We start from the raw sequence: 21,934 nt of genomic DNA on the forward strand, positions 1-21,934 counted from the left end.
TGGCGTCATCGCGCCCGGCCCCGCCCCCCGGCCGCGTCCGCAGCGGCGACGGCGGCGCTCCGGTGCCGGCCCGCGTCCCTCCGGCGTCCCTCCGGTGCCCCTGTCCCCGCCCTGTGCCCGCACACGCTGCGCGCCGCCCGGCAGCCGGCGGGCGCATGTTCCCGGGCGGGGTCGGTGCGCCGGCGGTGAGCGCGGGCGAGTATGGCCGCGCCCGGCTCGGAGAAGAGCAGCAAGAAGAAGACGGAGAAGAAGCTCGCCGCCCGCGAGGAGGCGAAGCTGCTCGCCTCCTTCATGGGCGTCATGAACGCCATGCGCAAGCAGGTACGGGAGGCGCCGGCCGGGGCCGGGAGCCCCGTGCCGCCCTGAGGGCACGTCCCGCGCGTTTCCCGTCTCTTGGGCCCGGCGCCGGGGAAAACCCTCCGGGCCCGGCGCCGCCGTGCCTCGCGGTCTCCGGAGCCGCCCAGCGACGGGGGCGAGCTCCCCGTTCATTTGCGCCGGCTCCTTGTGCGTGCTGGAGGCTGAAGACGCCGTGGATCTGTTTTCCCTTATCTGATAACGCCTTGCGTGCGGTAGGGCAGGAGTGCGGCTGTGATTGAGAGATGGCCCCGTGTCTCCGCTTGGAGCATTCACGGAACCCTTGTCGAAGCGGAGCCTAAAGGCAGTGAAAAGGCGCTGATGCTGGATTTTTGACCAGAAACTCTTCTCTGAACGATACCCTGTGAACAGCGAAAGTGTAGCAGGAGGAGAGGGATGAGTAGAACCATTATTTTGTTTCAAAGGTGGCATTTTTGTCTTGAATACCTCTGGCCATCGCATTAGGAAGCCAGTGGCAGTGTACGAGTTTGGTGGCTTCATCCAGCCTCAAACTGTGAACTCTTGGGCTGATCAGCTTCCATGGTCAATAGTTTAGTGGGAATTAAAGGTGACTCCTCTGTTTACCAATCGAGCAAGAGTGCTAACCAAAACTGCAGTCATACAAGTGCTTTTCAGTTGAGCTGTCCAAACTGAAATACTCATTTGTAATTACTTTTTATAAAAAGTATTGAACTAATGGTACAAGAACAGAAGGATGATACGTGTAACTCCTTGCATAGGAAGAAATCTTTCTTCTCAGAGGAAGATCTAGATTGATTGTGGAACTTTGGTTTGTTTAAAAACAGTGATGTGTAGCCAGAGTTAAAGCTGACTCTGAAGCCAGAACATGTAGAGGCTTCACATTTGGCACTGTCATGTATTGTATCTTCTAGGGTTTAGTTTCTTGTCCTCCCGTGTTAGTCTTTCCAGAGGCTCAGTCCAGCTTTTAATGCTGTCTGCACCAGCAGTCTGGGTCCTTACCTCACAAGGATAGGTGTTGGTTCTGCTTTTCTCTAGCACTTCAGCCCTGTTCTTCTCTCACTAATAGACAGTCTGTTCTATTGTCTGCATAAACCATTTCACACAACTAAGCTCTTATGTATGAAAAACTATTTTTTTTCAGTGACTTCAGGTAGTAGAGTTAAGACTTAAAGCCTGTAATCTATGTTTTTTTATGTAGGCTTTCTTTCTGATCTAAAAGTGTAAACACATTCCAAGATGTGGCTGAATTCATAACTTGATTCCTCAGTGTTTAGTTCATACCTCTGCCATTGTTTAAAAGGGAATACCAGCTGCTGTTATGATTTGTAAGTAGATCAAGGAGGTATTCCCCTCCTGTAGATATATGCAGTCCCCAGCACAGGAATTCACAGTGCTTTACCCTGTCCCTGTTCCAGTGTGTGGTACCACACAGCTCTGTGTAAGTGCCTCATCTTGCAGCATAGTGGAGTGCCAGCTCTCACGTAGCTATGAGCCACTCCAAACAAGGAGTGAGAGCATCAGGATTAAGTGCTGTGAAGTTTGTGTGTACTTCTGATTCAAGTTCCATAATCTGTTATGTCTGGGGAGGTGAAGCTCTGAGTTTTGCCTGCAAACTTCTCATCAGGTGAGCGTTACATATCCCACACAGTGCTGACTGGTCCAGAAAATCTTGCAAATTTAATGAAACTCGTGCTTCTTTTAGGAGTTGTTTGTAAGAGGAGCTCAAGTATTACTGAGGGAGTAGGGGAAGGTGTGATTGTACAGGATAAATATGGAAAGTTAGCAGTAGCCAGAGGAAAACACCAGTTTCAGCTCATTAGTTGTGCTAAAGCTGTAAGAGATTTGTTGTCAGCTCTTTCCTCCTTGTATTTTGATAAGTCAAGAACTATGCTGTAGTTACAAAACCTGAATATGAGTTAAAATTTCCTGTGATGGAAATGTCAAGGTGTACGTGGCACTCTAGATGTTTAGCTCATTAGTTTAATCCTGTAGGAATCTAGACAGATGGGAACTTAATGGGAGCTCATTTTAAGGAGGCTGCTTTTTTGTGTGAGCTGGGATGAAGGGATCCTCCATGAGTATGGGAGTTTAGAGTAAACTATGGACACACATGTGCACTCAGTACAGGTGAGATGTTGTGGCCAGGTGTGTTTAATGCTTGGAGGACTTGTTGCTTGTCTCCAGCATTGGTGACCCACATCTTCATGGGTTTTCCAGAGCTATTGGAAACCTGTGCATGAATCATTTGTTGCAACATTGCAGCTCAGTGGAGGTCAGCCAAGAATGAAGTCACTGGGAATGAAGCTGGGGTAGAGCTGCAAGGTGTTGCTGAACCTGTTATTAGGAAGGTGAAGTGCCCTGCAGAAGCTGAGGCTTGGGTGTGTCCTTTGGTCACCACCTGTTGCATCATGGAGGTGACCCAGTGACAGCAGTGAGTCCTTCTGGACAGAAGTGCAGAAATCCTCAGAAGGGCATTAGTTGAAATGGGACTGTCCCATCCAGGAACATCCCAGGGAAAGAAGTTAAAATGATGGTCTGTTTCGGTTGGCAAATGCACCCAGAGGGGCCTTAGAACATCTGAGGTGTTTCAAATGCTGAGCTGAGGCATTTAATGTGTCTTAGAAATGCAGTGTGGAGCTCAGGCAACAGTTGCAAGTCTGGGCAAAGCTTGGCCATAGGATTTTATGGTATGTTGTGCTGCTAGTTTGCAATGCTTGTTTTGAACCAGAAGTGTTAGAAATTTCGGCTTTTAAAGTTTCCTCTGAAACTTTTCCAGAATGGTCTCTTTATTTGTTGTTGTTTCAATCCTAAGTGGTTTAAAACTGCAAAGGAAGCTATGTATCACCCCCATCTAACTTCCATTTAGATAATATTTTTGAAATCATTAATTATATTTTTGTACAATATGTGCTTTTGAATGTCCTGTAAAAAAATTTAAACAGGCATGTTTAAAGGCATTGTAAATGTAGTTTATCAGCCCTAGATAATATTGTCTCCATGTGGAAAACACTGTTGCACTTCTAAGTATGTATTTCCCACAGTAGAAATGTTCTTTTCTGAGGCTGGCCTTGGGATGGGTGTACATAGAGGTTTTTGAAAGCAGTTCCATGAACTTAAGATAATAGTCCAAAATTATTTCCTATTTTTTGAGGAAACAGTGCTGCTCAGTTTTTCTTTCTTTCTTAATAGATAATTATAATTAACTGTAGTATGATATGCATTTATTTCACTCAATATGTTCTTGGAAGAGATAGCATTTCAGTATCTATTCCAGTTATGGGGTTTTTTTACCCTAGTCCCTCCTGACAGCTTTTATAAGTTCTGTTGCTTTCCCTTCTCCTTCTAGACCATGACTATTCACATGTAGGGAAGAAACTAGCTGCCTACATATAAACAGCAAACAAATGAGAAATAAATTATGTTTTGTTTGGAAGCTAGATGCTCATCAGGTATGACCAGTCAAACCCTTCCACAGAAGTGGTATTTTTTGATACATTTTCTTTAAATGCTCCATTGAATGCTTTAAACTCATTCATCACTTTGATTCCAGTTAGGAAATAGGATGGCAGTCTTCAGGTATGAGGTTCTGTAAATTTTTTTGAAAATCAGCAGGGGAGTAGAGGAGAGCCTCTGATAGATGAAAGAAGTGCAGTATAAATGCAGCCCCTACTAGATGCTGCAGTGCCCACATTATTGTAGGGCTGATGTAAAAGCTACAGGAGATATTTGAATCATGTTATTTGTGACCATCCTGTACAAATTCATGGGTAAACTGATGTTTACTAGTTTTTTTAGGCTACTGAACTTTGACTTTCAGAAAATCTTTCTATCACATAATGCTCTTGAGTTGTGTGTGTTACAAAAAGCAATGAATTTCCATAAGCTGTTTTAAAAGAAATATTGTTGAAATATTTTCAAAAATGCTGATTTTTGTCTTTTTTCCCCTCTGATTCAGAAAACTCTTTGTGATGTCATTCTTATGGTTCAAGAAAGAAAGATCCCAGCTCACCGTGTTGTGCTTGCTTCAGCCAGTCATTTTTTTAACTTGATGTTTACTAGTAAGTCTTTTGAAAATTAATTTTAAACTTTCATTATGATATCCTGTTATATTTTTCTGTCAACCTGTTTATCTCTTGAAAGTGATCAATTTGAGGGACAAGTGTAAGTGAAAATTTCTCATTTGGTGTCCTTCCTCCATTCATCTCTGTTTGCCCCTCTCCTCATTTTCCCTTTAACTCTCTTTTGATCAATTAAAGTGTTACTTCATATATAAGCTCTCTTAATAACAGGTGCCTGTACGCTGCATTAGAATTTATCCTCCTTCCTTAACCTGAAAATTGGGAATTTTTTTTGTCCCGTTACGGAATTTGTCTGCCATTGGGCACTTCTGCACATAAATTGGGCTTTCAGAGGTTTAGTGGCTGGAGTGGATGATCTTAGAGATCTTTTGCAACCTTTGTGTGATTACCTTAATTCTGTGATTCTGTAATTCTTTCATTTATGCTTTCTTTAAAAACTCAGTCATGCAGTATCTTATCTTTTGTCTGCCTTACCCATGAATCATAAAATTCCTGTAAAATCAAAATTGAGTGGAAGTAAAATACACATTCATTCCAGTGGTCAGTGGTCACAATCTGTGGGCAAACCTGTGTCTGGGTGTGGGGAGCTTGGAGCTGTTTCCGTTGTTACCAGCCTGGATGTGGAAATGGCTTTTGACAGTGCTAATGTTAACATGGCAGTCAACAGCGTCTAGGATTTTTTCTACTTAACACAGTTTATCATAATTTAGATAGTACAAGGGCGTACTCACACCAGTTATCTTGTTTGTTCCACTGCCTCCTTTCCTGACGTGCATTAGCAATCCTGGGAAAACAACAATCAACTCTGAGCAGTTTTTATCAGGTTACCACTTTGTATAATTGCTTTATTTTTACTGTTTTCAAAACATACAATAACTAGAGTGATTTCTTGATTTAAAGTTTGTCTTCTAATCTGTTTGCAGCAAATATGATTGAATCAAAGTCCTTTGAAGTGGAGCTAAAAGATGCAGAGCCTGACATTATTGAACAGCTCGTGGAGTTTGCTTATACTGCCAGGTAGTTTTGTTGTTTAAAGCTCATGCTGTTCTAGGAAGCCCACCAGTTTTAAATGATAAAAGCTTAAAATAATGCTTCTGTGATTCATCAGTTTTGTTACCATTAAAATTCTTTCCTTTGTTTAAAGCCTGATGTGACTAGACCTTCTATCCTTTTTCCCCCGCTTCCTTTTTATTTAACCAGTAGGAAGCCCTACAGACTAAAGAGAGCAGGTATTTGTCTCCACAAAGCAATTCAAAGCACTTGAAGCTTTTGACTTCACTGTTGGGGTCAAATGATGTTCCCCATGGTTCTGCAATTCAGGTCCTTAGTGATGGTAGTGGGGTCTCTCTTTGTGGTAGTTATGGCACAGAACCATTTCCATGAGTTAGTCCTTCATCTCAAAACAGGCAGGGTTGATAACTCTTCTGTGAACAGTGTTTCCCCCCTATCTCAGCTTGTCCATGTATCTGGGGTTTTTGTGGGTTTTCTTTCTCCTCTTACCCCTCCCCCAACAGAACTCTTGCAGATGGCTAAGATTGTAAACAGTATTTAATCAGCTTTGATGTGACCTATAGATGGCAGGCCTTTCATCTAATGGGGTTAACTCTCATTAGGGAGGCTTTCTCCTTTCTTTTGAGAGGAATCTTCTTGTGTAGTCTGTCAGTGGTAAGAGGCAGTCTGTGTCAACAGCCTATCCCAGCCACATGGTTGTCTGTCCTGATACCCAAGCCCTGGACTGTGGCCTCCATAACTTCTCTTGAAGCACTGCCAAACTGGTTGTTCTGCTTTTGCACTCTGGGCAAATCAGCCAGACCAGTCCTGAGAGAGTTTAGACAGATGTCTCTTTGGGAGTTGAAAATGGTCATTAAAAAAAGTTCTGGGTTTGGGGTTGTTTTTTTTTCCTTTTGTGAAAGTGTTTAATCACATAACTCATAGCAATAGTATAGGACCACACAGGACCTGATAAAGGCTTATTCTTCAGATCCCAGAACTGGTTGTTCCTTGCCCTGCCTGGGTGAAGTGGAGCAATCAACAGCAGTTTGGAAAGGTCATGAAGGATGTGTCCTTAGATTCTATATGAAAGATTCTTGGTAAATAGGAGGGAAATAATTTTGCCTGTTATGTAAATTTGTGTAAGTTGCTTTTTTTATTGCTGCAACTTAGGTCATTTCAGTGATGCTAATTTTACACCTTCTGTTTTGCAGAATCTCAGTTAACAGCAATAATGTCCAGTCTTTACTAGATGCAGCAAACCAGTATCAGATTGAACCTGTGAAAAAAATGTGCGTGGACTTTTTGAAAGAACAAGTTGATGCTTCCAATTGTCTTGGTAAGAGAAATAAACTTAAATTTACTGTTTATTTTTTAACTTTGCTGTATATCGGCAGATAGACAATAGCATTTGGCTGAATCCAGGCATGTAAAAGTAGTTTTTCTCTGAATCTGAGCTGTTGTCCCTTGCCATAGGGTCCACTGACTGTGCAAGGTCTCAGCCAGCTTGGCAGGATGCTGTGGCTTCTTGTTTGTTAGAGAACTGCGTGTGTTTAGTGAGGTGGAGCTTTCAGTTGTTGCTGTACTTGCAGACAGAATTTGACTTATTTGTGACTTACAAAACTAGTATATCTTTTACAAGTATAAGCAGAGTAAGTTTAGGCTATTTTTGTTTCTATTCACTTTTAATTTTGACTGAATGTTGTCATCTGGGCAGGTTTGATACCATGTTCTGTAGCTGTGATGTAAACTTGGTGTTAGAGAAAAGGTATATAAGCAGAACTAAAGTTTTGATGCTTAAGATTTGGGGCACTTTATATAATCAGAAATTTAAGAGAAACTTTTTAAAATTTTTTTTATTGACATTGTTAGGTAATTCCCCTAGTAATATCTCAGTCATATTACAGATGTTTATAGCAGCAATAGAAATATTTTACAGAGTACATCTGAATTAAAGTGACTCAACTACACTTCAGTGCAGTACAGCTGCAGCTCGGAAACAACTGCTGGAAGAAAGGCATTACCTATGGAAAATGCCACTTAGGCTTGCTTTGAGGCATATTTCTGTGGCTTCCCTTAGGTGGAAAATTAATAATGGTCTCTAACACTTGCATACTTTGTTGCTAATTTATTGCAAAAAGATTAAAACAATTTTTCCTTAAGGCATTGTTTTTAAATTGGAACATGTTTTGTGCAGACTCATAAGCAAGGGCACAATTCATTAAAAAAAAAAAAAATTGAAACAGTGGCCTAATCTGAATTTTGAAATTTTGTGATATATGTGGATTTTATTTTTCTAGTTTGCATTTTACTACTCTGAGCAGCTCAGAGTAACTGCAACCTGTATGTTAGTGAGTAGCTTCTACCCCACTGGACATTTCCTCTGTGAGAAGGAAGACTGTGGCATGATGAGAAGTTGCTGCTGAAAAGCTCTGTGGTTGCAGGGTTTTTAATGGCAAAGCTGGCAGTGGTGCTTCTCAGCTGCTGTTGCTGTTTATACCTTTATGCCAACCTTCTGCCCTTCTAGCAACATTAACCTGAGTTGGTCTGCAGCTGACTGTGCTACCTGTATAGAAAGGTCCCAGTTCACCATGACTCTTGGAGGAAACTGGGCTTGGTTGGTGACTGATGCTGCATCAGGTCAGGAGAGGTTGTAAAACATGGATCCAGTTTCTCAAGCTGTTCTGGTCAGATGTGCTTATAGTGTGGCTTGGCTCAGACTTGGTTACGGTACTGTTGTCTGCTTTGTAATTGGGAAAGAAAAAGTGAGGAAAGAGTGCTGGGGAGACAGTTAATGCAGCAAGTGTTGCAGGTTCAGTAGAGATAGGGATCAGCAGCTTGTCCCTGTCTTAGTTTGCCTTGAATTGCAGATGACTTATCATAGCATGTGTTTTAATGGGGGGGGGAAAAAAAGCATGGTAATAAATATTAAACTGAAATTTTAAGTATCACTGAAGCTACAGTAATTTTATTCTATTTAAATATAGTAAAGGTAATTGCAGTTCAAGTTTACAAGGGTTTTTTTTCTTAATTTTCCTTCATAGGCATAAGTGTGCTAGCAGAATGCCTAGACTGCCCAGAGCTGAAAGCCACTGCAGATGACTTCATCCATCAGCATTTCACTGAGGTTTACAAGACAGATGAGTTTCTTCAGCTTGATGTTAAACGTGTGACACATCTCCTGAACCAAGATACATTGACAGTGAGGGCAGAAGACCAGGTGAGATTCCTGTTTCGTAGAACCTAAAAGCACTGAACTTAACTATCTTTGTTTTAATCAAGACCTGGCTTCAGGTATTTAAGTATCTCACTTCTGATGTTCCTAGAGGATATGATGCACACAGTGCTTGCTAAATTGTGGAATAAAAGGTTCATCCTAACTTGGTCTCAACCAAATATTAATAAATATTCACATTTCAAGTTTGGTTTATAGATGTTTTGTTTCAGCAAAGTTGAAGAAAGAAGTCACAGAGGGAATAAACAGAACAGTTTCTTTTGTCAGAATAACTATAGGGCTTCTGATTCAATAGTACATGAGCTCAGTTGTTTGTTTTGTAGTGGTTGGGATTTTTGTGGGGATTTATTCTAGTTTGGGATTTATGTGCTTTTGGTGAAAGTGGACCACTTCAAAGTGGTGAGCAAACTGCACCTTAATGGATGCACATTTCTACCTGAGTGTAGCCTGGCCCATTCTAGTGAGGAATTTTCTGATGGAAACATAACATACAGAAGCCTGGGGAACTGAGGGACTTGGAAGTAAGATGAGTAAAAACACTGAAAGCTACATGCACTGGCAGTGGTGGATTGCTGGAACGCCCTTATTTAGGGACTGGACATAAAACGTTTAGGTGGCTGAAAGGAGCCTGGAGTTCACACAATTAACATTTCTAACCTGTGGTAGAAATTACATCTGCAGCCGTCCCGTCTGGAATGCTTGATTCAGCTTAGAGCACAGCCCTGAATGATTATTTGCCAGCTTGCTCTTCCTACTGCAGGAAAATAGGAAGCATATTGATGTCTCCACTGCAGCCCAGACAGGTGGTTGTAGGCTGGTTGTAGCAGTTGAGTGGTACTTGTAGCTGCTGGGCACTTGTAGCTTCTTAGTCAAAGCTGTTGAAAACAAACTGCACTCTTACCTTTGTAGCTCTGCTGTTCTGGTGCTTGAATTAGGTAACTTAAGATGTGTGGATATAGCATCATGAGTTGACTCATACCTTTGAAGTGCAACAGAGAGATGTTATAGCTGAGATGGTATGTATATCCTCTTGGAAAGGGATATTCTGCTGCCTGTGAATTTTCCAGTGACATTGACCTCCAACAGGCAGAAGAATTGATTTGAAGCATTAAGGTTTAGTTACTTGTCGTATTGTATGGTGATGTAACTTAGGAAAATAAGAATTAGTAATATCAGGTGATTGAATATGGTAGTTGGCTTGTTACGGGTATAAATGAGTAATGTCACAGTTCAACATTCTTGCTGAGTGCTGGGAAAAGTTCAGGTCGTGGGGTAACATTCTCAGAGCTGGAGGTGTCATTTGGCTTGCAGCCAAAATGACATTTAAGATGTACATTCTTGAAGTTGTAGAGGTAAGGTAGGATGGCGTTCTTTAACTTGGCAGCAGTGATAGAAATGTTATGTATTCAGCATGGCATCATTAAAATTTCTTTAGGAAACTGGTAGTGTGCAGTAAGAAACTACAGAAGTTTGACAGTTGTACTGCAAGAATCTTATTTCTCAGGAGCACCGCTAGAAAGTTGCCATTATACTCTAACTTTTGTTTTGGTCTGGAGTGTAGTTATATTTAGCAAAAAGGGAAGGTAGCATTAAGTACTCTGTCCTACTCAATGCTCCTGTTCAAGTAATTCTGTTAAATTTCCTTAGCTGATGGAATTGAGCCTTGAATTATTGTTTTCTTTCCTCTCCCACATTCCCTGGTAATTTTTCAGAGTTACAACTGGGGTGGTCTTGTAGTCCTGAATAATTCTTCCATGAAGTGTCTTTCCATGTTATATCTCAGTTACTCATCACTGTGACCAGTTTCAGCTGCAGGTGTAGGCACTGGCTGTGCTGTTGCTTACAGTGAGGTTGTCCTGCCACTTCAGAGTCCCTGCTACTGGATAAGCTTGCTGCGTCTGAGAGCAGCATGGAAGTATCAGAATATACATGTAATCCTGGAATTTTTTATTTTCTTTTCTTCCTGACCTGGAGGACAATTATAAATAGAGCTGATTTCTTGATTATCTTCCCTGTTCTACCTTCCCTGACCCCTAAGAAAACCCATTATCTTTTCCTGTGAGAAGGAGAAAAAGAGGAGACGGTCTGGTAAATTTACAATAGTTTGCAGATAAAAACTTTGATTTACATGGTCCCCTAAGACACAACAATAGCAATGTGTCTGGATACCCAACATGATAATTTGGTAAGAAAACCAGATAATCACCTCAGGAGACTATATCAAGAAGAATTTACTTCATTTCTGTGAAAGCAGTACTGATGTTATGGCATAGAACTTGGAGAGTATTAGATTTAACCTGGTACAGGAGTTACCAACATAAATGTGAATTGCAGATTCATGTTTTCCATTTGGAGGGAAAAAAGTTAACAGAAGTAGTAGACTTTTGAAATTTGTAGATGAGATTTATTAAGTGGTTGTGCATTTGTTTTGCTTGTCTGAGCATTGTCTTTTTTTGGGCTTGGTTGACTTTTCTTGTAGGGTTTTTTTGGTTCGTTTTTTTTTTTTTTTTTTTTTAAGATGTCAATGGCATCCATACATAATAAAAAGATAGTACAGGTTAACGTCCAGCAGGCATTAGAATCAATTCATAGCATTAAGGTTCTGTTACTTGTCTTGCTGTGTGTTGATATACCTTATCCCTTTCTCTCCTTGTCTCTTGTCTAAGGTTTATGATGCAGCAGTGAGATGGCTGAAGTATGATGAGCCAAATCGCCAGCCGTACATGGTTGATATTCTTGCTAAAGTCCGATTTCCTCTAATATCAAAGAACTTCTTAAGTAAAACAGTTCAGGCTGAACCACTTATTCAGGATAACCCAGAATGCCTTAAAATGGTGATCAGTAAGTTGACCTCTAGCTGAAATCTTTATGATGTTCTGTATAATTAAAAAATGCTTTGGAAGTTTTTAAAAATTGTTTGCTTTAAAATGCTTTAACATTTTCACATTAAATCCATCTGTGTTCCCTCCAGGATGCTGTGTTTAGTTGAAGTTGGATTAGCAGATTATTATGTAAATAAAACTCATCTTATGTAACAGTGTGACTTTCATTTGTTTTCTCCTAGCAAATGGCATGAACTCTGAGAAGTAATGGAATGGAGATTTTGTCAATGACTCATTAGGGTAACTGAAAGTTAGTCTGCCTTTGTGACAGGCTTGTAACTGCAATATTGTTCATGTTCGCATGTGCATTAATAAAAGAAATATGTCAACATTTTGAATATTTGAAAGCTTTCCTAGGCAAATTGGAATTTTAGCTGTATGTTTTACTGCTTTTATCTTTTATATACTGACCATTGACCCTACAATGACTGATCCTCCATTTGCATTCTCAGGGTGTAGATGAAATAGGAAACAAGCTTCCCTTTTGTTTTTAGACACCATTCGTAAAATTTTATCATGTAAGAAAGAAAAGCAATTTCAATAGCAGTTAACTAGTTGGCTTCAATTTAGTGTAGATATAAAAATCAGTACACAACTGTTTTCCTTCAGACTCAATGAGAAGGATTCAAATTAACCTATATGTTGGTAAGTATTTGCTGACATTTGGCACCACAGTCATACTTCTTGTGTGACGCCGAGTTGATGTATTGTATAGGAGATAAGGATTTTTGTCTGGTTTTAGTGGCCTGTAATACCACTGATATTTTTGCACTCTCTGGAATGCTTTCTTTTGGGTTTGCTTCCTTTTGACTGTTCCAATGCAACGGTCTTAATTGTTTGTTAATATTGGATTAATGAGCTGATCAATCCATTAGTAGATAACATGAGTCTGTATTTGTCCTGTTTCCACATGGAGCAGCCAGTTTGGAATAGGGTGTAAATCTGGATGAATGTTCCCACCCTCACATGCTGCCGTGCATTCTTCCATTTTGAATCAAAGCTGTATAGGTGTAACATAGAAACTTGGTTTTCATCTTTTCCCTCCCTTCCATCTCTCCCCCATCCCTGCCTCTGAAACATCCCTCTCCATGTATGAGCCACACTGGATCTGCAGCAGCTGTTGTGTTCCTTGCAGGTGGGATGCGGTACCACCTCCTTTCCCCAGAGGACCGAGAAGAGTTAGTGGAAGGGACCCGACCGAGAAGAAAAAAACACGATTATCGCATTGCTTTGTTTGGAGGCTCTCAGCCCCAGTCCTGCAGATATTTTAACCCCAAGGTAATCGTTACCTCAGAATGCATTAAGATTCACTGTTTGTAATCTTACCTGTTGTCTTTGCTGATGATATTAACCAAGGCATAATGATCTACAAAATGGTATTAGGAAGGAAGTGTTGCCTCCCTCCTGGGTATATAGCTGGAAGAATATGGTTAATTAAGTATTTTTAAGTCTGTGTATCTAGATGTAATACTTCATTTCAAATAGAACGATTGTGTTTGTTTCTTAGCAATATTAGATATGGAGAGCTGATCAATCTGTCTGAGTTGAGCATTGATTGGTATGTGCATTCCACAGCTGCAAATAAACACAAGGTCTCTAAAACATCAGGCAATTGGTTAGGAATATATGAAAGTCTGTATGCATGTGCATGCACTTCTGTGTTTAGAGATTAACTCAAGGCAAGTTATTTAGCATGTGTTAAGTTACTGGCTAGTATATTAGTGTAGGACCCAGTTTTTGTAGGGTTTTTTTAGTGCATTTATTATAAATATGCAACCACTTCTAAATCTTCTACATGGTTCACAATTTTGTTTGTTCCTATGAGTATATAAGGGAAAAAATGAGGAGTCAAGTATTACAAAAGTGGAAAAGAGTGAGTTTCTACAACAAAAATCTTAGAGATGATCAATTTAGAGCAAGCAAGTTCTGCCTGAAATTTATTCCCATGATTCTTGAATAAAATCAAGCCACAGGAATGGTATGTATTTCAGCTATGCACACTAAAGGGTCTAAAAACATCAACTGCATGCAGAAGGATTACCCATACGCTGTTTTACCAGGCAAGCGCATACAGTAATACAGAGCAAATTTGCTATGTAGACATCAGGGCTCTCTTAAGTTATGAGATCCTATGCATGTAGGATCTCATAACTTAAGAGATTTTGTTTGATTTCTTCTTTTGTTGAAGAAATTCTAGTTCTAACTCAGCATATTAAATGCTTGTTAAAATTTCAGTTTTGTGTGCTGTGTCAACTTTATAGTCAATGTGAGCCCTGTCAAATCTAATTCTGAATGAATGAGCCTTTGGGATGTGTTTTGAGCCTTTCTTTCACATACCTTTTGTAAAATAAAATTCAAACCACCTTCTCTGAGTACCACTCAACTCTGGGGGGAAAAAAACCCCAAACCTATCAACTTTGCTGACTTAGCTTGAGAGACTCTTAATATGTATTCCTTTTGGGAATAATCAAAATTCTTAACTAATGGCTGCCTTTTTCCTTTATACACATACTCAAGATAAGCAGCACTTCAGCTGGGGGTGAGGAGGTGAGGGGTACAGAGCAGATAATTCTTTCCTTTCCAAGGTCTAAGTTGATCAGAGCATTCATATCTTTTCAAGCAGTTGCATGGTTTTGGCAAAGAAATCTGTTTTGTAGACAGAAGGTAGTGTCTGTGAAAGTCTGCATAAAGCATAGGATAAAAGAGCTTTACCTTTCATAGACTACTTATCCAGGTATAACACCAAAAATAATGGAATTTGGAAGAAATTTTGAAGAATTGCCTCTTAATCAAGACTAACAGCTTTGCATGTGGAATAAGGAAGGGGGAAGAATGGGGCAGGGAAGGAAAACTTTAGAAGTGGGTAATTGGAGATCTTTATTCTAACAAGCATGCGTTCCTTCGATGTTTTCCTAGTGCTTATATGCTTTCTTGGGTACTCTTAGGTAGCCTGTCATGTTTTGTTGAAGAGTTTTTACTTAATTTCGAACTCTTAAGCTTTTTAAAGGTCCTTTTCTGGATGTTTTGCTTGAGTGTTTGATTTTAATCTTTGAACTGTGACAATAGCTTATTAAATGCAACAAACCAAGGATCTAAAACCCTGGCTGAATTATCATTTAACTCGCTTTAATTGGTCTCATCAAAAGATGGTGGGAGGTCACAGAACAGAGAATTAAGCTTGTGTATGTACTTTTACAAGGTTAGGACCTTGGGTAAAATTTGAGATTTTGCTTTGATTGAATAGTGACCTAGTCCTTTGCTTCTGATTTTAAATAAAATCAGAAATTTAATTAAATTGCTACATGTCACATAAACAATTCAAAACAGAAGTTATACTTTCCTGAAAATATTTTATTGGTTGCAATATGAATTTCCCTAGCTGTTACATGATAACTAAAATTTTTGCACTAGTTTTTTCCATGATTCCTTTGCACACAATATTAGTCTCTAATGCTGATTTCATTTCTTTGTTGTCAGAAAGGTTCTTTAGATAAGCCTGTGATACTGTGTTTTTAGATACTGTGTTTTATTTGTTGAGAATGTTTGCAGTATTACTTTAAGACTATATTTGCTATCTTTGTTGCACTGTAACTGGTATTTCTATCGATGCATGTACTTCATCAAGAGAGCAAAATGATGCAATGGGATAGATGCAGATGGGCATAACACTTGAGGAACAGTCTGCCACTAATTTGAGTAGACATACATGATTTCAGAATGCTACTAGAAATCCTAGATGTTCTGTTAAGAGTTGTGGGAAGCATTTTCTTGTTGAATTTTTCACAGAATATTAAAAAAATCCCCAAGTTGGGAATAAAATACTTTTGTTTTATGAATTCTCAGTACAGAATTTATATACGATTGAGATTTTGTGTTGGCAATATGCTTATTCTTTTGAAATTACTATCTCTAGTGACCACAAATGGTTGGAAATTTTAAATGCTCAGCAGTGCAAAATTCAACAATGGCAAGTAAAAAGTTACACATGCCTGGCAATGCTATCTTTTGATGATTAAGAGAGCCAGCATACCTTTTATGAGGAGATAGAGCTGTAGTCAGTAAGCCGTTAGTGGGGAGATCGTCTGCTGGTTTTTATGACAAACTTGGAAGAGGAATCAATTGAAAATGAGGAAAAGTCTCAAATGAAAAAAGGTACTTTTTCACAAGGCCTGTAACTGTGTGTGCCATTCTTGTCACAAGGTCTTGAGGCTCTCAGGAGTTCAGGGAGTTTTAATAAGTGATTCAATAAATTGATGAAAGAGAAAAAGGTATAGCTTTTGCCTCTGGTGTCCTGCATTGCAATTTGATGAAAAGAGATCAGCAGGGAAAGAGTCATCATATACTTATCTTGGTCTGTCTTTCCCTACTCAGTCCCCCAGAACTGAGACTTGCACTGCTCAGGGCTGTGTGGATCTTGACTGTGGTGTAAAGCAACACTTCTGCATAATTCCTAAATGTGTTAAATTCAAAAACTGAGATCAGTTCTATGTGGTACAGACTAACATCGAAGAGCATTGCAAGAGGATGACCTGAATTGCCTCCTGCTCAAAGAGGAGGATACTGCTGAGTATACTCAAGTTATGGCTTTTCATTTGATAAAGGTATGGATGAAATGGATACATGAACAGAAGCCATAAAAGTGGGTCAGGTCACAGCCCTTTATAACAGTAAAGGAAAACAACAGGATATTTTGTAAAATTGCCAGAAGTTTGAGCTAGAAAGTATGTTGATCTTACACAATGCACTGAGACATTTTCTTAAGATTTATGCAGCTATTTATTTTGCCATGCTGTAGTATGGCTTTCCTTTCTAGGGTGCCCCAGGACCTGTTTCTCACCATAAAGGGCCACATGCAGCTGACAGCTCTTCTTGATATGGGGGATGCTACAAGAAAAGATTGTAAGATGTTCTGGACTATAACATGCTCTGCCTCTCTTTCTTTGAACCCCCATGTAGGAGTCGCTGTTCTTCCTCATTGACCAAGGTGTTTGAAGTATGTCCTTGCTAAGAAAATGTAATGATGTAACGTCTTGTGTGAACCATTACAGTGAAGGTCATTCAGCAGGTTGAGGTAGACCTTCTTGAGGTGGCACAGATAACAGTTAAGGTCCCATACTTTCCTGTTCAGTATAGGATTCAAGCTGTGCTCATGGAATATGTGAGATTCTATTACTCAAGAAGTGTTTCTTGTGCTGTATGCTATCCTGGTCTGCCATCACTTGTTGAGTTTGGTGTTTTTAAGGCTTTGGGCATTACTGCTCATATTTGATACTTGCTGATTTTGTCAATCTATGCAAAATCAGTTTCTAGGCATCATGACTGCCAGTATTTGTGATGGAGCATTACCCTATTTCTCATGCTATCAACTGTGGATAGCTATAGAACATTTGTGTTTTGTAAATTCTGTAAATAAGCTTCTAGTTGTCATGGTAATAAAGTATGTATCAGAGCTTTTTTACTGAGTTGCCTGTCAATTTGGATATTATCTTCTCCTTTTCCCATTGTCTTCGTTTGGTACATTCTGTATTTTATTATTTTTTAGTAAGAATCTGTTACTATATGTAAGACGTCTTTTTCCATTGCTATAAAAGAAAATGCAATCCTACTTTATTGATTACATGCATTGTTTCTAACATGACAGCAGCAGGAGGTCAATAGTATTGGAAAAAACCACCAAAACTGTTTTTCAGGGAAGCTGTACTGGGTGCACACAGGGAATGAGGAAATAGAAATTCATAATGTCATGGTTCATTGCAGCTAACTATGTCTGTGTCTAAGAGAATTTTTCAAGAGTACGCCTGAGGAGTATTCTTCAATAAACAGTGTTCATGTTTGTTTTGAAAAGGAACTTAAAACTGACCATATCTAAATCTCTATGAAAAGCTCTCTGTTTGAAAAACACTCACTGTGCAGGTAAGTGTTATAATCTATTAGACATTACTTGTTCTTTGTAATGCAGGATTACAGCTGGACAGACATCCGATGTCCCTTTGAAAAGCGCAGGGATGCAGCTTGTGTCTTCTGGGACAACGTAGTTTATATTTTGGGTGGTTCCCAGCTCTTCCCTATAAAGCGAATGGACTGCTACAATGTGGTGAAGGATAGCTGGTATTCCAAGCTAGGACCTCCAACACCTCGAGATAGCCTTGCAGCCTGTGCTGCTGAGGGCAAAATTTATACATCTGGTGGTTCAGAAGTGGGTAAGACACTAAAAATCTTTAAAACAAACAAAAAAGCACAAAGAAAGATAGCTGGAAATTTTTCTGGGTTTTTTGCATGATTTTGTTAACAAGAAACTGCACGTTGCCATGTTAGCCTGATGAGTTTATTATTCCCTATTTAGGATTTTATCCCCCTTTGCCCAGTCCAACAACCTGTTTCTGTTGTATTTCGAAAATGGTTTCACTGATTGAAATGAGTAATATTTACATTAACTGGAGTAAAAAGTATACTGCAGCTCTTAAAGAGTTAAATAGGGGCAAGATTAGATGGAGCTCTGAGCAACCTGATCTAGTGGAAGGTGTCCCTGTCCTCTGTCCATGGCAGAGGGGTTGGTCCCTTCTGTTAAGGCCCCTTCCAACCCAAACCATTCTATGATGGTGTGATTCAATGAAATATATTTTGGGAGTCCCACTTTTATCTTTCTTCTACAAATCCACAGAATTCAGTGTAGTTTAAAATTTTCTGGAATGTGTGACCAGATTAGCTGCATCTTGACAAAAGCCTTCCTTTTTTACAACATATGTTGGGCCTAATGAAGTCTTTTAAAGTGGGGGGAGGGAGGCGGGGGGGGCGGGGAGTGGAAAAGAAAACTTTTACAGCTACTCCTTTTGGTGGTGAAATTGAACTTGGTCCTGTAAAGGAATTTGTCCAATTATCTGTCAAGTGACAGAAGTTATCTGTTGTTACTTTGTTATTCTGTTGGTTTGCTGGAGAAATACTTTCTTCAGATTTTATTCAGCATAGGGAAAAAAAATAAAGGACCATTGGGATTTTTTTCACTCTCCAAGAAGCCTAGGTGACTTATGCTGTGGTGTTACAGGAACATTTTATTTTGTTCAAACATCATACATCAGCAGCAGCCCAAAGGTTGAAATGCAGGCATGGTATAACCATAACAATAGCTATGTTAATAAAACTATGTTCTAGGGAATAAAAACAAATGGGAAAAATCCTAGAAGGAAGATCCTTTTGAGATCGATCTGCCTCGCTGCAGAGGGAGGTGAACAGAGGAAAAAGTGTTTTCATGATTGGTGCTTAACATTGATAGCTCACTCAGTGGAGGTTGTAACATTTAGGCCATGTTACCTGACCTCTAAAATATTTTAAGAGGTCTAATGTAGCAGCAGAATAAGCAGTTCCCAGCTGCCACCTCGTGTGGTGAATGTGAAATAGCACCTTTCCCATTACTTGAAATAGGCTTCACTAAGGCCACATTTGGAATCTTGGAACACCACAACATCTCATACATCTTTGCAGTTTCCCATGTTTCAATTCATGGGGAATAACAATAGAAACTTTTGATATTACAGTATATTTTCTAATGCACAGTAAATGTTAATGTCTTAACATAAATGTTAATACAACTATAGTTGAAATTTTAATGTAGCAGTTTTCTTATTAATACACCCTCACATTACTGCACAATTTCACTTTGCTTTCATAAATATGAATCAAAACAGAATAGTAAAAGCTAAGCATTAATAATGGAGTTATTTTGTCTGTACTTTTTCTTCAGAATTCAGTGAATACTGAAAGTTGGGAAAGGTCTGTCTCTCCTGAATCTAGTATTTTCTAATTTGAAGCAGGCAATTATGTTGAAAGCATTAATCTGATAAAATGCGTAGCGTGTTTAGCTGTAAAGAAATCTAAAAATTCCATGTGTTTTCCATCAACTGAAGAGGTTAGGTTACTGTGCCAGTCCATTACAGACAACATGGCTCATTTCCCGTTCTTGAATTGATGGGAGTCCTGTTGTATTTGCAATAACTAGGAGAGTTTGGAAGCTGAACATACCAGATTCTTCCACTCTTGTTTCAGTGCAGGAGAAATACTTAACATTACACTGAAAATGGAAGCTTCTACCTGTTTAAAAAAAAAAAAAAAACCAAACCAACAAACAAACAAAAAACCCCAACAACAACAACCAAAACCCTGCAGGATTTTCCATGAATGCGAATTTCTACAACTTCAAAGCAATTAGAAAGTCTATTTACATCAAAGAAAATATGACCCACTCTATGCAGTTTTTGGTGATACAAGAATGACAGGGTGGGAGTGAGCAAATGCACGCTTTATAGGAGTGTGTTTATAGGAGTCATTTTGGGTCTGCAAACAGCATCCTTTTTCAAATCCTCAGCTGGTACTAAGTGCTGCTAGTGTAACATGCTTAATTTTTAGAAGTAGAAAACCAAAGTAAAACAGGCAAGAAAACAAGAAAGGGCACCTTTAACTGTTCTAGGTGAATATACCTTTTGAAACAAAGGGAAGAAAGATGTTCTTTTCTGAGAAAGCTGTGTTCAGCCTTCTCTGACTTGGCTGTGATTCAGTCACTTTCCTGAGCATGAGTTCTGAGCCCCCATGCATCTTCCTCAGAAAAACTGCTTTTGTTTTCAGTAGTGGTTTTCTTGGCTTTTGAGGGAAGAGTACACAAACCTGCACTTCCAGACAATGAGTATCTACCAGTCCTCAGGAAGAAAGTAAATTGGGCAGAGGTAGCTGTTCTCTGGTTGCTAATAATTCCAGGAGTATGTTATGACATAAGATATCAGATTCCAAAGGCAACTGGTATTCTGGGTATTGGGCAAGTCACATTGCTTAGAGGAAAGACTCATGAACCTGTAGTGAGTTGAAAACAGCTTTGTAATCTTCACAACTGAAAGTTCAATATATTTCCAAGTAGTAAGAGTAGTGTGAGCTGATGACAATGGGTGGTTTGGGTGATGGGTGGTTTATATACATATCTGTTTAGCATTTATTCCCCTCCAAGAAAAAAAAAAAAAAAACTTTTTTCTTGTTTTTAAACACAAATAGCAATTGTATAAACTTACTTGCATATTTTGGAACAAGAGTCAAAATAATTGCAAGTATGTGCTTTCTGAATAATCCCAAGTTTAAAGTTGGTTAGTTCTACTTTTGGAGATGGGAAAGCAGCTTTCCCTTTTCCACTAACAAGCAAAGCACCAATTTGATAATTGCTGTTAGACTCTTCTCTTGAAAGACAACCATAAAGATTAATGCCACTTTGGTGGGTTTCTATTTTTTTTTAAGGCAATTCTGCACTGTATTTATTTGAATGCTATGACACGAGAACAGAGAGCTGGCACACAAAGCCCAGCATGCTGACTCAGCGGTGCAGCCATGGAATGGTAGAAGCCAACGGGCTCATTTATGTATGCGGAGGGAGCCTGGGAAACAATGTTTCTGGAAGAGTCCTGAATTCCTGTGAAGTTTATGATCCAGCCACAGAAACGTAAGTGTTGGTTTAAGTCAGGTTGGCTTTAGTCTCTTGTGTCTTTGCTAGCTCTGTAAATGACTGAAGTATAGATGACTACAGGAAAAACTCTGGTAAGGAATTTTTCCTGAGTCAGCCTTAAGAAAACAGTTACTTGTAGTTCGCCTGAAAGATGGTTTTTCTTAAGCAGCTTCTTTCCATATTTTATTTTCCTAATGATAGGTTATACTTATTTTCTATGGACCACATGGTGATTTGTCCTTTTTCTGTTTGATTTATTTTCCCCAGGTGGACTGAACTGTGTCCAATGATTGAAGCCAGAAAGAATCATGGGCTGGTGTTTGTAAAGGACAAAATATTTGCTGTGGGTGGACAAAATAGTTTAGGTACTTGAATTCTATTAATTCTCTAGCTGGTCACAAAAGGTTTCATGGGAGTTTTTTTCTGTTTTGGAATTAATTCATTCCACTCTGTTCAGCTGAAAAGCTTTGGGCAGCACCATCAAACATGTCCTGTTGTTGTCACATCAGTGTTTCCTTCTTCCTTTCACCTTCCCTCTTCATTGTTACCTTATTTTTCAAATTCTTGTACTAATGACAGTCAAATTCAGATATGTACCCCTACTGTAGCCCAGTTCTGAAGCAGTTAATATGGCTAAACAAGGCATCTGAGAAAAGATGTTTTATTCATTTGGTTTTTATTTTTGGTTGGTGTTTTTTTTTCTTTTGTTTGTTTTGGTTTTTTTTACTTATTCATGTGTTTTCAGAGATTTAAGCATTCTTTTGAGAGACAGGTAAATGTGTAGACACTATTTTAGGAACTTCAGTCTAAAGAATCTAATCTGGTCTGGTATTGTAAAATGGTGAAAATGTGAGACCTCTTTTTGACTGCTCTAGCTTTGAAATATGATTTACTTTCATGGGCAAGTCAATTATGATCTCCCAGTCTCCTTGTCTTT

The 21,934-nt window shown here is 39.3% G+C and overlaps 1 protein-coding gene across 1 annotated transcript in view; it reads left to right on the forward strand.

Annotated features, from left to right (window-relative positions):
• The window catches only part of KLHL7 (kelch like family member 7), a 24,244-nt gene continuing 2,310 nt past the window's right edge, over positions 1-21,934 (forward strand). The window contains exons 1-10 of the mRNA XM_066318662.1: positions 1-321; positions 4,292-4,394; positions 5,339-5,432; positions 6,620-6,744; positions 8,450-8,625; positions 11,307-11,481; positions 12,658-12,800; positions 17,482-17,722; positions 20,793-20,994; positions 21,265-21,362. Of these exons, the coding sequence (XP_066174759.1) occupies positions 202-321; positions 4,292-4,394; positions 5,339-5,432; positions 6,620-6,744; positions 8,450-8,625; positions 11,307-11,481; positions 12,658-12,800; positions 17,482-17,722; positions 20,793-20,994; positions 21,265-21,362 (1,477 nt within the window). The 5' untranslated portion in view covers positions 1-201. The remainder of the gene's footprint in view (positions 322-4,291; positions 4,395-5,338; positions 5,433-6,619; positions 6,745-8,449; positions 8,626-11,306; positions 11,482-12,657; positions 12,801-17,481; positions 17,723-20,792; positions 20,995-21,264; positions 21,363-21,934) is intronic.

The sequence above is a fragment of the Sylvia atricapilla genome, chromosome 1 (genome assembly GCF_009819655.1).
Source record: "Sylvia atricapilla isolate bSylAtr1 chromosome 1, bSylAtr1.pri, whole genome shotgun sequence".
Taxonomy (NCBI): domain Eukaryota; kingdom Metazoa; phylum Chordata; class Aves; order Passeriformes; family Sylviidae; genus Sylvia; species Sylvia atricapilla.